The sequence below is a fragment of the Ipomoea nil genome, unplaced genomic scaffold (genome assembly GCF_001879475.1).
Source record: "Ipomoea nil cultivar Tokyo-kokei standard unplaced genomic scaffold, Asagao_1.1 scaffold2144, whole genome shotgun sequence".
NCBI lineage: Eukaryota > Viridiplantae > Streptophyta > Magnoliopsida > Solanales > Convolvulaceae > Ipomoea > Ipomoea nil.
The window spans coordinates 260,546-274,182 of NW_017618572.1; the positions used below are offsets into that span (position 1 = coordinate 260,546).

General features: G+C 36.6%; 1 protein-coding gene across 1 annotated transcript in view; it reads right to left on the reverse strand.

Annotated features, from left to right (window-relative positions):
• Nucleotides 1-8,568, reverse strand: part of LOC109148577 (receptor-like protein 12) — a 29,288-nt gene extending 20,720 nt beyond the window's left edge. Inside the window, exons 1-4 of the mRNA XM_019296313.1 lie at nucleotides 5,486-8,568; nucleotides 5,310-5,382; nucleotides 557-724; nucleotides 329-455 (exon numbers count right to left, since the gene is read on the reverse strand). Of these exons, the coding sequence (XP_019151858.1) occupies nucleotides 329-455; nucleotides 557-724; nucleotides 5,310-5,382; nucleotides 5,486-8,568 (3,451 nt within the window). The remainder of the gene's footprint in view (nucleotides 1-328; nucleotides 456-556; nucleotides 725-5,309; nucleotides 5,383-5,485) is intronic.
• Between the last annotated feature and the right edge of the window lie 5,069 nt (nucleotides 8,569-13,637).

Here is a 13,637-nt window from a genome sequence, read left to right on the forward strand (position 1 = left end):
TACAACGAGCGCTGCAAAAGACACACATAATCAGGATGCGCCTTATCCTCATACCCCGGAGGCTGATGCATGTAAACGGTCTCTACCAACCGACCATTAAGAAAAGCATTATGAATGTCAAGCTGGCAGATCGCCCAGCCATGAGAGTGCGCTAAGATAGAAACAGCGTACAGTCGTCGGTTTAACAACAGGGCTTAAATTCTCAAAAAAGCCCTGCCCGGAACCTGATTGAAACCTTTCGCCACAAGCCTGGCTTTGTAGCGCTCAACCGGGCCATTCGCCTTCCGTTTCACATGTAACACTCACTTGCAGCCAACCACATTCATACCGGACTTAGCTGGGACAAGGCGCCATGTCTGGTTATGTAAGAGAGCATTAAACTCTGCATCCATGGCATCTCTCCACTCAGCATGCCGAACAGCCTGAGTAAAGCAAGTAGGCTCCTGAGGAACAACCTAAGACACCAAAGCACAGTGAGGCTGATCACGAGGCATGTGCCGAAGAGTCATCGTGTGAGAACGAGGTTGCCCCGTACCCGCTGGTTACGAGTACGTACAGGTTGTCTGGAAACACCACTAGGAGCAGGCAAAGTAGGAACAAACACAACAACAGGAGACAGCACAGAAGGCACAGAAGTCAGAGAGAAACCAGCAACGCCCCATGAAAACCCAGACATGGGCTTGCTCACCGGACCCTGCTCAACACTAGAGCGTGAAAAGGAAAGCTGCATTCATCAAAACACACATGTCTACACAAAAAAAAATATGGTTAGTGTTCAGATCCATGTACCTATAACCACGAAAGGACGGAGGGTACCCTAGAAAAACACAAAGAGCAGACCTATAATCCATTTTATGACGATTATAGGGATGCAAGTAGGGCTAGCACTGTAACACCCTCTTTTTCTTAATCCTACTTAAGCAACTAAACCTTTAAAAGATAAACTAAACAGCAGAAATAAACTTAATAAATTAACATAAGGGAGCGTCACCGCCACAACCACCCTACACGGTGATTGCACGGGCTTAGGTAAAACTTAACAAAAACAAGTCAAACTAATCCGAGAATCTAGGGGATAAGACCCTGGTGTTCAACACTATCAAAACAAAGGTTTACTACAAACACCAAACGAATTTAGACTACAACATTAATCTAACTAGTCTAACTCGGAACTCTCTCACGTACCTACGAGCTCGAACCACCTGAAATGGGTTAACAAATAAACAAGTAACAAGCAAACACGTTAGCACGAAGCTAAGTATAACGCCGCTCAACCCTGTAAAGTAAGTACAGTATATACTTTGGAAAACAAGGTTCCACATTCTTTGCTCAAGCAAGTTTAAACACTTAATATACTTTGGCGTAACTTCTAGATGCTTGCAACTTAATACTCAAATAGGCATACTTAAACATAAACAACTCATCACATTCTCATCTTATAAACAATCTAAAGCTTCTCAAATAATCAAAATTCTCATGCTTTCTCATATAAATCAAATATGCAACTCATGCTATCAGGTACTACTCATGCAAGATATATCAATAGGCAATCTCGTGCTACTACTCATGCAACCAAGTGCAAGACATATATTAATAAGCAATCTTGTTCTACTACTCATGCAACCTAGTGCAATACATATATAAATAAGCAATCTCATGCTTCTACTTATGCAATCTAGTGCAAGATAAACAAATAAATATAAATATATTGTCACACTCTAAAAATAATACTTTTCTGTGGAGGCTTCTGATGTCATAAATGACTTGCTTTTCTTCTCTTTTCTTTGAGTTTCAATGACTCTCTTTCTTTCTCTTGAGTGTCTCTTGACTCACTTTCTTTCTCTTGAGTCTCTCTTGACTCACTTACTTTCTCACACTCGTGGACGGTTTAGGGGTTCACAATGGTGTGAATTAACCCATTGGGAACGGCGTATAGCCGACCCAATATCTCCTACCGTCCACAGAACCAATCTAGTGGTCCCTTCTCTCACTCTGTGGAATCAGGTATCGAACTATCAGTGTGCACATCCCCTGACCAGGATTCCAAGCCTAACGGGCAGTTTCCAACCTATTAGTAACGTGGGAATACGCCTCATTACTGATTATCGGATCGCAATTGTCCGAATCTTCTTCTTTTACTCCGAAAGGACATAGTCCAAACGGCTCCTCCAAAATACTGTTTTGCCCACCATAGATACATATAGATAGATATATCACTCATGCATCTCAAGATATGCAAATACTCTTCTCATGCAATCAATGCACATAACTTCTCAATTAAATCTCAATATGATAAGATAACGGATCTCTACGTGGATATGAGATTTTAGAAAAATATACATAGGCTCACATTGGCCACTTATGCACTTTAATATATGAAAAACTCAATGATGCAATCTACAGTAACATGCTTCAAATGACATGTATTGTGAAAATCATGCTTCTAGATTCTACTCACTGTAAACTCACGGATTTCATAACTCATGCTTGAAACATACAACTCCACAATTCTTCTCATCAAACACTTAGCAAGTATAACATGCTATTGGAAAAATAGAAACTTGGTTGTAAACAACTTCAGTTCATAAAATACAATTTAGGCATGCTTTGATAGCTAGAAACAACTAACTTAACTTAGGCTTCTCTATTTAAAAATCAAACAATGACCTGCTTAGCAGATAAAATATCCATGTTTCATAAACAAAAACACTTTCACTGTAAAAACTCAAAAGAACATCTGCAACAAATATGCTTATAAATCTTAGCATAAAATGCTCAATTCTTCTCCAAACTCAACGAAATCAAAGCCAAAACGTGCGTCAAGATGGCCCCGAGGTAGAGAGTCGCAAGGGCCTTCGATACCCCGTCTGAAACGACATATAACGGAGCCACAAGGGCCCGACCACTACACAGAGAACTGCCAATGGGCCTAAGGGCGGGGCTCCTCTAAGCCCGGCCCTCCTTCCGCCTCTTCATCGGTCCTAGGCAACGGCCCTACCCTAGGGCCGATGGCCAACGGCCTTAACCAACGGACCCCTTGTTGGGCCGTTGGCTGGGATCGGTTGGCATATCTGGTGCACACTGGTTGTGCACCAGATGCCTCAAAACCAAAACCAAACATTTTCAGGCAAAACCAACTCCTCCAAAACATCAACAACACAGCATAGATCATCTAATAGCTCAAATAAAACATGTATTTAGAATTTCTACTCATTTCTAGCACAAACAAGACTTCACAGAGTCTATAAAAATAGCTTTAGGAATCCATGGGTTATACCTTTGTAGACCTCTTCTTCTTCTAGCTTGGTTCCCACATCCTTCTCAGCTAGTTATTACCTCTTTCACCTCCTAAACACCTCAAACAAACCATACAACATCTTACTACTAAGTTCTCAGAGGTAGAAAAGAAGGAAAACTTGAAGAATGAATGGCTAGGATTGAAAGGGTAGAATGAAGAAAACTTACTGCTTTGCTTGGTGATTTTGTAGGAGGCTCAATGGTGGAAACAAAGAGGCAAATGTCTGATAAGAGCTAAATTTATAGGACCACAAAACCCTAGGTTGATCCCATATGATTGGTTGATGGCAAAAGTGTAATTCCTTTAGCAAAAGATGACTCAGGAAAGGTTTTGGATGTCTAGTGGTCCACCATGCTCCATAGACCAAGGGCTAGAATTGCTATTTAAAATACTTTGGGGTTGAAAATAGAATTTTCTTAAAAAGTTTTCTAGATGAACACTTGTTTAAGGCTTCTCAGAATTCTCCCGGTTTCACTCAGATAAATTTCTCAGTTCAAAACGTGGCATGCAATGTACCCGAAAAATCAGGATTTTGGAATTAAATCTAATCTTAGTGTCGAATTGAATTTAAAATGGCTCGAAATAAAATATTCAACACCGTTTCCTTTGTAAATCCAATCTTGGTGAACTGTCACTTATAAAATTAGAACTAAAAAAATTGAATTAACTCACCATACTATTACTACAAAATATGTTAGTATTAGAAACTACTAAAAAAAATCTACATTTGATTAAAAAAAAAAAATAGAATTGAAAAAATTCTTAGAAATAAAGTTAAATTTAGATAATTTTAACCATCAAAATTGAAATTGAACAAAAAAAAATAAAGTTTAAAAAAAAAAAAAAAAAAAAAAAAAAAAAAACTCAGTTTGAATGGTTGGTCCATACCTTGAGCAAGTCTAGACGTGGGTGTCTAAAAAAAATTGAGTAATTCTACATGTACTCCCATTTTATACTTTATATGATTTGGCATGTTTTGATTGCTCAATTTTGTAAGGGAACATGATGTTTATCCATTCATTTTTTTCTTCCTTCAATTAAATTTGAACACAAGTGGGAGTAAAATTTTGAAAATACATCAAGTATATAATCATTATTATACTATTAACTATGATCTACATTGCAATACTAAAAATTTATTTTTAATATATTAAATGTTCATTTTTTGTATATATTCAATAATGAACTTACAGTACACCAAAATTAAACAATTAATATATTAATAATAAACATTTATGTATAATCCAAAGTATAATTTGCCAAATTTATATGTAGTACTATAATTAAGTTTAATTTAGTCTCCATTTATTAAATTGAGCAATTCCGTTCACGCTATACCAATCTGGCCAATATTAAAAATACATAATTTAGAACTAGGGTTCACCTTGCAAGGTGAACCTACTCCATACCTCCATGGTATAACAAGTGGCTAAGTGATATTCCTATTCATATTGATATTTTGCTCTGTTATTTCCTGTTCTTCTTGTATTCAAATAAATATATAGCTGCTTTTGAGTTGTGAGATGAGTCAATTTTCAGAAGAAAAGTTCAGAAGAAAAGTTCCATAACGAAGTTGGAAGCTCACCCTCTATTCCACCCCAGAAATTTGATGTTATAATTGGGGATACAATACAATTGTCACAAGCTAAGATACAAAGATGTGTTAAATTTTCAAATTCTAAAGGTTTCGATATAATTGTAATACATAGATAGATATATAACTATCACAACTTCACAAGACAAAATTGTTTGATATTGAATTGCCAAAACTTAAAAGTTCAAATATAATTGTCACACATTAATATAAATGATTGAGATTTTTTCGGGGGCTTGCAAAACAGAAGTAGGCAATAGACATGCTTTTATTAGCAATGATGTATTTATGTCCATTCCCTTGCTTAGAATTCATAACTCTTCTATCCCAGGTTGTCAGAATAATAGAGAGCATGAAGCTAAGTTCAGAGAACAGAGTATTAGGAATTGAAGAAGAAGAATGAACTTTATTTATTACTGTCATAACTGCCATATTACAGGAGAATATAACATTGTCATTCACTTCTAAACTTTCATCCAACTCTGTATAGCTAGAAGCATTAAGCACTCAAAGCATGTGCCCATACTAAAAAAGACTTCAACTTCTTATCTAAAAATTTAAAATAAGCAATCCTCCAAGATTTTACAAGAAACAAAGAACCATAGATGCATCCAAAGCCCACTGCAAATCCTATAACCATGCTAACATAAAACCAATCCACTTCACAACCATCATCTCTTTTGTTTTCATTTGTGGGAATTTTACCTTCATCAATACTGCTACAGCTTTTTGAGATCGGAGGGCCGCAGAGGTTGTTGCCAATGTAACACGAAGCATTAAAGCCTTGCAGTTGAGTACCTGAAGGTATCTTCCCAGATAGGTTGTTATAGGATAGGTCTAAAACACCCAACGATGACAAACTTGAGAAGCTTGATGGAATTTTTCCTGAAAGTTGATTTCTTGAAAAATCAATGGATTCTAATAACTTCATATTTCCCATCTCCACGGGGATATTTCCTGTCAAATTGTTTCTTGATAAATTCAAAGATTTCAATTGCACAAGATTCGTCAATTCAATTGGAATATCCCCATTAAAGTTGTTATTAGAAAAATCCATGCTAACAAACAACATTAGAATGATAGTGAAATACTCGTACTCATGTCCTTTTGTAGTTACTAAAGCACTTTCACCAAAGCTCCCAAAATCTGATGAATACCCCGTTTCAAAGAATCCATATGAAAATTCCTTCTTAATCATTGCAGTGAAATTTTTAAGACACTTGGGTATCACACCAGTGAAGTTGTTATTGGAAATATCTAAAATGCGAAGAGATGTAAGATGGCAGAACTCTGGATACAATTCACCGTTAAAGTTATTTGATCGAAGTCTTAAAATTGTCAAATATGAAAGAGAAGTCCCCAACCATCTTGGGATCGTCCCTGTGAATCCATTTTCAGCCAAATCAACTTTCTTTAGCATGGAGCAATTTTGCAGTGATGGTATAGGGCCAGAAAGCATGTTTTTGTGCATGTCCAAAGATTCCAAATTACTCAAAAGCCTAATGGAATTTGGAATGCTTCCAATCAATTTGTTTTCCTTCATATTTAAAACTTCTAAGTATGGCCAATGCATCCAACAATCTGGAATTTCTCCAAATAAATCATTTCCTCCCAAATGAAGTAGTCTGAGGTCATATTGCACCTTTTGTGCATGGCATAAGAAGTTAGAAATATTTCCTGAGAATGAATTGTTTGACAAGTCTAACCCAATTATGTGGATAGAAATACGAGGTAAGGGACCACTAAATTGGTTAGAGCTCAAGTACACCTCTCTAGTTGAATGAGAAGGTATGTTTTGAATTTGGCCTCGCAATTGGTTGTGTGAAACATTAACTAATTCAATTTGAGAAGAAAAGTTCCATAACCAAGTTGGAATCTCACCCTCTATTCCAGCATTAGAAATGTCCACCGCATAAATTTGATGTTGAGATTGCAACCAAAGAGGAAATTGAGGACCCAAATTCCAGCCACTTAGATAAAGCCGATCAAGTTGGAAGGGAGGTGTCCAGTTTGGATTGACACGCATGGTTAATCTATTTCCAGATGCAACTAAAATGGTTAACTTTGTGAGATTAACAAAGTGATTTTCTGTCACTATGCCTTCCAACTTGTTATCTGAAATGTACAACCTTTCAATCATTGGAAATGAATACCCCAAATTCTCAGGAAGAGGTCCGCATAACCTGTTTCTTGCAAGATTAAGCTCTTGCAGCTTATTGAGATTCCCAATTTGCTTTGGTATCTCTCCAGTAAGCATATTACTAGAGAGAGAAAGCGCTTGCAACTTGCTGAGATTTTCAATTTGCTTTGGTATCTCTCCAGTAAGCATATTCCCATAGAGATAAAGGACAGACAAAGATGTCAAATTGGAAATAGAATTTGAAATGGTTCCTTGCAATTGGTTGTCACTAAGATCTAGTGACTCTAGATTGGTCAAATCATAAATCTGATTTGGTATGTATGAATTCATGCGGTTACTAGAAACATCCAAATTTTTAAGGAATGTCAAGTTTGAGAAACCATTGGGTAAAGGGTTTTGCAATTGATTGAAACTTATGTCCAGAGATGCCAAGTGACTAAGACCAAACAATTGATGGGGTAATGAACCATTCAAATTATTGCTGGAGATGTCAAGAATACTCAGAGATGTCAAGTTCCAAGGACTATTGGGCAAGGAACCTTGAAATTGGTTATCTCTTAGATTCATAGATACCAAACCACTAAGACCAAACAATTGACTAGGTAATGAACCATTCATTTCATTACCACTGATGTTAAGAGTGATAATGGATGTCAAGTTCCAAGGACCATCAGGGAGTGGACATAGAAAACCAGAAGATGTTAGATCAAGAGAAACAAGGTTATTGAGATTAAACATCCACTTAGGAATAACAGTGTTGAATTCATTATAGGAAAGATCAAGGACTTCAAGTAAAGAATTGTTTAGAAGGGAAAGTGACTGGGATAGTTTAGGCAGATCACAATCAGATAAATAAAGCTCACGCAAGGAAGGAAGCATATTAATGGCCTCTAACCAATTATGTGCCATGCTAAGATTAACATAACTCAAATCCAATAACTGTAAATTTGAAAGATTGGACAACCAGTCAAGACTCTTAGTTTTTATGAGACTAGTACCACTCGTTTCATCAATGTTCAATTGCAAAATTAAAGTGTGCAAACTTGTAAGGTTTCCAAGTTGAGGGGGAATCATCCCTTGAAATCCCGAATGGGATAAATCAAGATATTGCAAGTTTGCAAAAGATCCTATGAAATTAGGAATTCGAGATCCACTGAAATATTTATAAAGGCCGCTAAGATCAAGGTGATGTAGTTGTTTCAATTCTAGCAAACAAGGACTGAGTGTACCTTTCGGAAGATGAACAAACTCAAACTGAAAGTTGGGATTTGTTAGCCGGAGTTGAACAACATGACCGGTTACATTGTGGCACATAACTCCCTCCCATTTGGTGCAACAATCAACTCCATCAACCCAAGAGGAGAGTCGATTCATTGGATCTTCAAACTCCTTCTTGAAGCACAATAGTGCTTGCATCTCCCTCTCCTTGCAAACCCCCAAGTTGTTGCTTCCGCTACAATTGCACAGCTCCATAAGCACAAAGGCGAAGAGGATGATGAAGAAATAACTAGTTTGATGGACGAAAGTCGTCCCCATTATGAGGAAAGTTTTTCAAGCTTAATATATATATGACTATAAATGTAATGCTTTGCTTATGTTTATTTGTTTGCTGGATAATAGATATATATACAAACTTCATATGCTATAGCGCGTTATTACTAAGATGGGCGGGAAGCTTCCTTGACAACTACGAAAAACATGGACTGGAAAATGCATTGCATGTCTCAATCGTATAAAATACTAAAATGTAATACTTTTAAATCAAATTGTAAAAGTATTACATTTTCCTTTAAAAATAATATTACATTTACCCTTACAAGTAACAAAATTTTTATTCTTAATTAATATTACATTTACCCGACCCGACTCACGATGAGATGGTCTCAAACAAGTTTTTGCCAATATATAATTGTACGTTGCAAAACCCACGCGAATTAAAAATTATTGTGATATTTAGTCTTATTATCCTTTAATTTTTATAACATTACATTCTTGACTTTTTTTATACAATTAATTAACACTATTATAAGTTAGTATTTGTTCTATACTTTCCTTATCTGTTGTAGTTCAAAGAGTCAAATTCCATCACTAGTGTATTTAAATTTCACTATCTGTATTTAAATTTTACGCTAGGCAGGTCAATATTCAATATCGATGTGCTCAGTTTACAATAAATTGCAAAGTCGAGTATTAGTTACGTAATTTTTTAAGCACCCAGAATTCATGTTAAATTTAATATATAGTTGCATTGTTACTTGCTAGTCTTTAGTCTTTAGTTGTCATTATTCCTGAGCTTTCTCACTCATTAATCAATTTTTAGTGAAATAAATTATTCTACCCCAAATTGTAAGTTTGCTCCGTCAAGGCGTCAACAACTAAAAACAAAGACTTACAAGTCTAACCCAAAATACATGTTAACTATGATAGCAGCATTGCAAGTCATTAGTCTTCTCTTTTTTTTTTTTTTCTTTTTTTCTTTTTTTTGAAGGAAAGTCTTTAGTCTTTAGTCTTTGGTCGTTACTGTCCTGACTCCTGAGTGGCTGAGTTGTCTGGGTCATTAACCAATTTTTTGGGGAACTATCTTACACCACCAAATTTAATAGGTGGAATCCTTACACTTTTAAAAAAAATAAAAATAAAAATCTTTCTTTGGATGACTATGTAAACCTACAGACATTATTAGGTAAATATTACTTTTGTGTAAAAATTATTTAAGAGAGCATGTTGGAAAGACCACGACCACATGCATAATAGACATAAATTGCACTAGGAAGATCGCTCCTAAAAAAATGTTAATAAGAATCGACTTGTAATCTTTAAATACAAAATTCATACTGTACTCACTCGGCCATCTTTTTGAATTTTTTATTTTCTTTACTTGTAGCTAGATGGAAGATTTTTCAATTCATTTGCAGAACCAACATCTTTTAATGTTTGTTGTGACCTACTGTCTCAATGTATGCATCAACCACAGGAAATAGACTCTTCTTCCTGGAGGCATAGCCTAGACTTAGGGAATTTTTTACGAGTTGTTAACATGATACGGAATTAGACACGCAAATAACGGGTCAACTGACTTAACCCGTTAATATTAGCATAGTTATGATTTTTAAATATTATTTTATTATTTTATGAATATTATGGTATGCTATAATGAATATTAGTGTGGTTGACACACAAAAAAATGGTATGCTATATGAATTAAATATATATATATATATATATATATATATATATATATATACTATTTTGTTTATTTAATTATAGATTTAATAAAATAATTTTTTTCTAAAGTTTTATTTTCTAAAAAGAAAATTATATTAACATGTCTAATGAGTTCTAAATATATAAAGTTTTATTGTAGCAGTTACATTTAGTTATATTCTTCAAATTTTGTCTCATTACATTTTTAACTTAAATTTTGTTTACTTACAACGACAAATGTTGAAAAAGACGCTAGGCGCCCTGGGACCGCCTAAGCGCTGATTTTTTGACGCCTAGGCGGCCAATTTATTTATTTATTTATTTTTGTTTTTTTTCTATAAATAAAAGATTTAAAAGGAAAAAAAAAAAAAAAGAAGCAAAACCTAACTAAAAAGTAAAAGGTAAAAACTGATAAAAAAAAAAAACAAATAAAATAAATAACATACGTACGTGAAGGCTGAGTGGCTAGGGCTCAAAGCCTACAAATTGATCATCACTTTACATTAGCCTGAAACAGAATCATCAAGGTGCCCTTTCTGTGTCTGCATATAATATGTTTCTAGTTCTAGAATTATGCTACTACGTGAATGTGTTTAGTTGGTAGTCTATTGTAGCAATTGCATTCGAGTTTGATTGTGGTTTGAGTAGCGTGTGTTTGCTACTAATGGTGAGTTGTACTTGCATTTTCCGAAGCTGAAATTGCTAAAATGGGATTTTAGCTAAAAGTGTTTTTAAAAAGTATTTAACTCTCCAGTGCTGGTGTCTCCAGAGCAAATAAACAACTTCATTTCCAACTTGAATTTGCTTGATCAGATTGGGAATTTTGAGCTTAGCCACTTCTTTGCTCATAGCCAAAGGTTAAACAATGAGGTAATAGTGGCTTTTGTGAGAGCTCTTTGCAAAGTGCCCATGTCAGAATTACAATCTTCAACAGATCGTCGTGTGTTTAGCCTTACAAAAATGGTTGAAGTTGCGTAAGATTCTTTCCTTGAATTTATCAAATATTGCCTCTAAGCCTTCTGTATGCTGAAACACTCTAAAAGTTGATGGGATGAATAGTACCAATCTATTTACTTTATTTTAATTTATTTTTAAATTTTGCAGGTACTATAGTATGAATCGTATTAGATTAGTATGGTCGCACATATGGAGTGTTCATTCCAATTTCTTTGTGGCTGTTGGTCTGTCAGAAAATCTTTCGGTTGCAATTTTTATCATGGATTTGTTGGGAATAAGACATTCAAGAGTGAGGTTTTGCATACAAGTTTGTCCCACATTGGTTTCCCAAGAATAGTTTTCCCACTATTTCACTACCAACCCAAATGGGTCCTTTGAAGTCTTTTCTAGAGAGAGGAAAGGGGGAGCCTCGCGCGTGTCGCCGCCTGCTCGGCTCGGTTCGCACGTGCGGTGTGGTGGGGTCAAAGTTTTATTCTTTGTCCTATTTTTTTGCGCTCCTGAAACCTTCTTGTGGACAGGAGTAATCCGAGCCTCATAGTGGATGGTTTGTGCGCAACCTATCCATCTTTTGCGCTCTTTATTGTGGTGGTAGTGGGAAGGCAGTTGGTATACACCCAGTATAAATACCCAGCCTTCCCATACTGCAAAGTCATTCAGCAACTACGCTTTAAATATACGTATACTCTGTGAAATTTATACGTGAGTATCCTCTGTGTTTGCTGGTCGAAAGCCCCGGTTATAAAAGACTTGCACGGTCTCCGGAATTAGCTTTTAAGGCAGTGTGTCTATACACACGTCACAGAAATTAAACAAATAACTCCTTTTAAATATCGCATTCCAAAACACCCCCAAACCACAACAGTTAAAAGCTAGTCCCTCCGTACCAAAAAACCAATATGTCTTCCTTTGTCGCCAAAGCTGCTGCTGATCTCACGAAAATCGAACCACTCAACGGCCTCAACTATCGCAGGTGGGCGGTGAAACTGATGATCCATTTCGAAGCCTTCGAAATTGATTACGTCGTCATCAACGGTCCACCAGCGAACCTGCTAGATGCGGTCCTGCCTGCACAACCAGCCACAACTGACGATGAACAATCTGAGAATGCGGTCACTGAACAGAATGCAGCAGCAGCAGATCCGAAGACACCTCCTTCGTCCAAGACAGACGATCGAGTCCAAGACACTCGTACCAAATACGAGCGCGATAATAAAACGGTAAGGGGTATTCTGCTTCATTATATGTCCGATGCACTACTGGACATTTATGCCAGCCAGAAGTGCGCAAAAACCATATGGGATTTATTGCGAAAGAAGTACGGCTCAGACGACGCAGGGCGGAAGAAATATGCCGTTGCCCGTTGGTTGAACTACAAAATGATGGATGGTAAGCCAGTCATTGATCAAGTGCATGAATATGAAAATTTGGTTGGAGATTTAATCACCGAAGGTATACCAGTAAGTGACGCTCTTCAAACTTATTCACTTCTTGAAAAACTACCTGAATCATGGTCAGAGTTCCAAAATAAAATGAAACACGAGTCTAAGGAATGTACATGGGAAGAAATGGTAAACCATATCAATATTGAGGAGGCATTTCGCCTCAGGCAAAGCACAATTTCATTTTCTGAAAAAATGAAGGCTAATGTAATAGTAACAAGTGACAGGTCAAAAATTGGAAATGCTGGCCAAAATAAAAACTGGAAGAAGAATGTGAAAGCCAATAACACCAACAACTTCAAGGCGAATAAAAGTCACAAAACAGGTAAAAGGGGAGCATGCTACGTCTGCGGGAAGCATGGTCACCAAGCAGCACAGTGCTACTTCAAGAAAGGAGGAGATGACTCGCAGGGAAATCAAGGCGGATCCAAGAAACAAGCCAATGTGGTGGAAGAAAGTGAAGTGATAGCAGCAGTAATAACGCTTGAAGCCTGCATAGTAGAAGATTCCAAGGAATGGGTAATGGACACCGGAGCTTCACGTCATTTCTGCTCCAATAAAGGCCTCTTCAAAAACTTCCAGGCGATTGCTCGAGGACAAGGTGATCAAGTCTACATGGGCAATGATAGCATGGCTGAGGTAAGAGGTAGTGGTAGTGTAGAAATAAAGCTGTGCTCGGGAAAAAATTTACTATTGAGCAATGTAATGTATGTACCCACTCTGCGTAGAAACTTGGTCTCGGGGCCGCTGTTGGTCAGAGCCGGGATCAAGTTGGTGTTTGAATCTGAAAAAATGATTATGAGTCGCAGGGGGGAATACTTGGGAAAAGGGTATTTGCGTGGGGGGCTGTTTGTGTTGCCTCTCATTGCACTTACCAACGAGAACATTACAAATAATGCCAATAAAGTAAATAATGTGGCCAGTGGTACTGGCAATTCTGCTTACATTGTTATCTCTTATGATATGTGGCATGCTAGGTTAGGACACATAGGCTCTAAATGCATG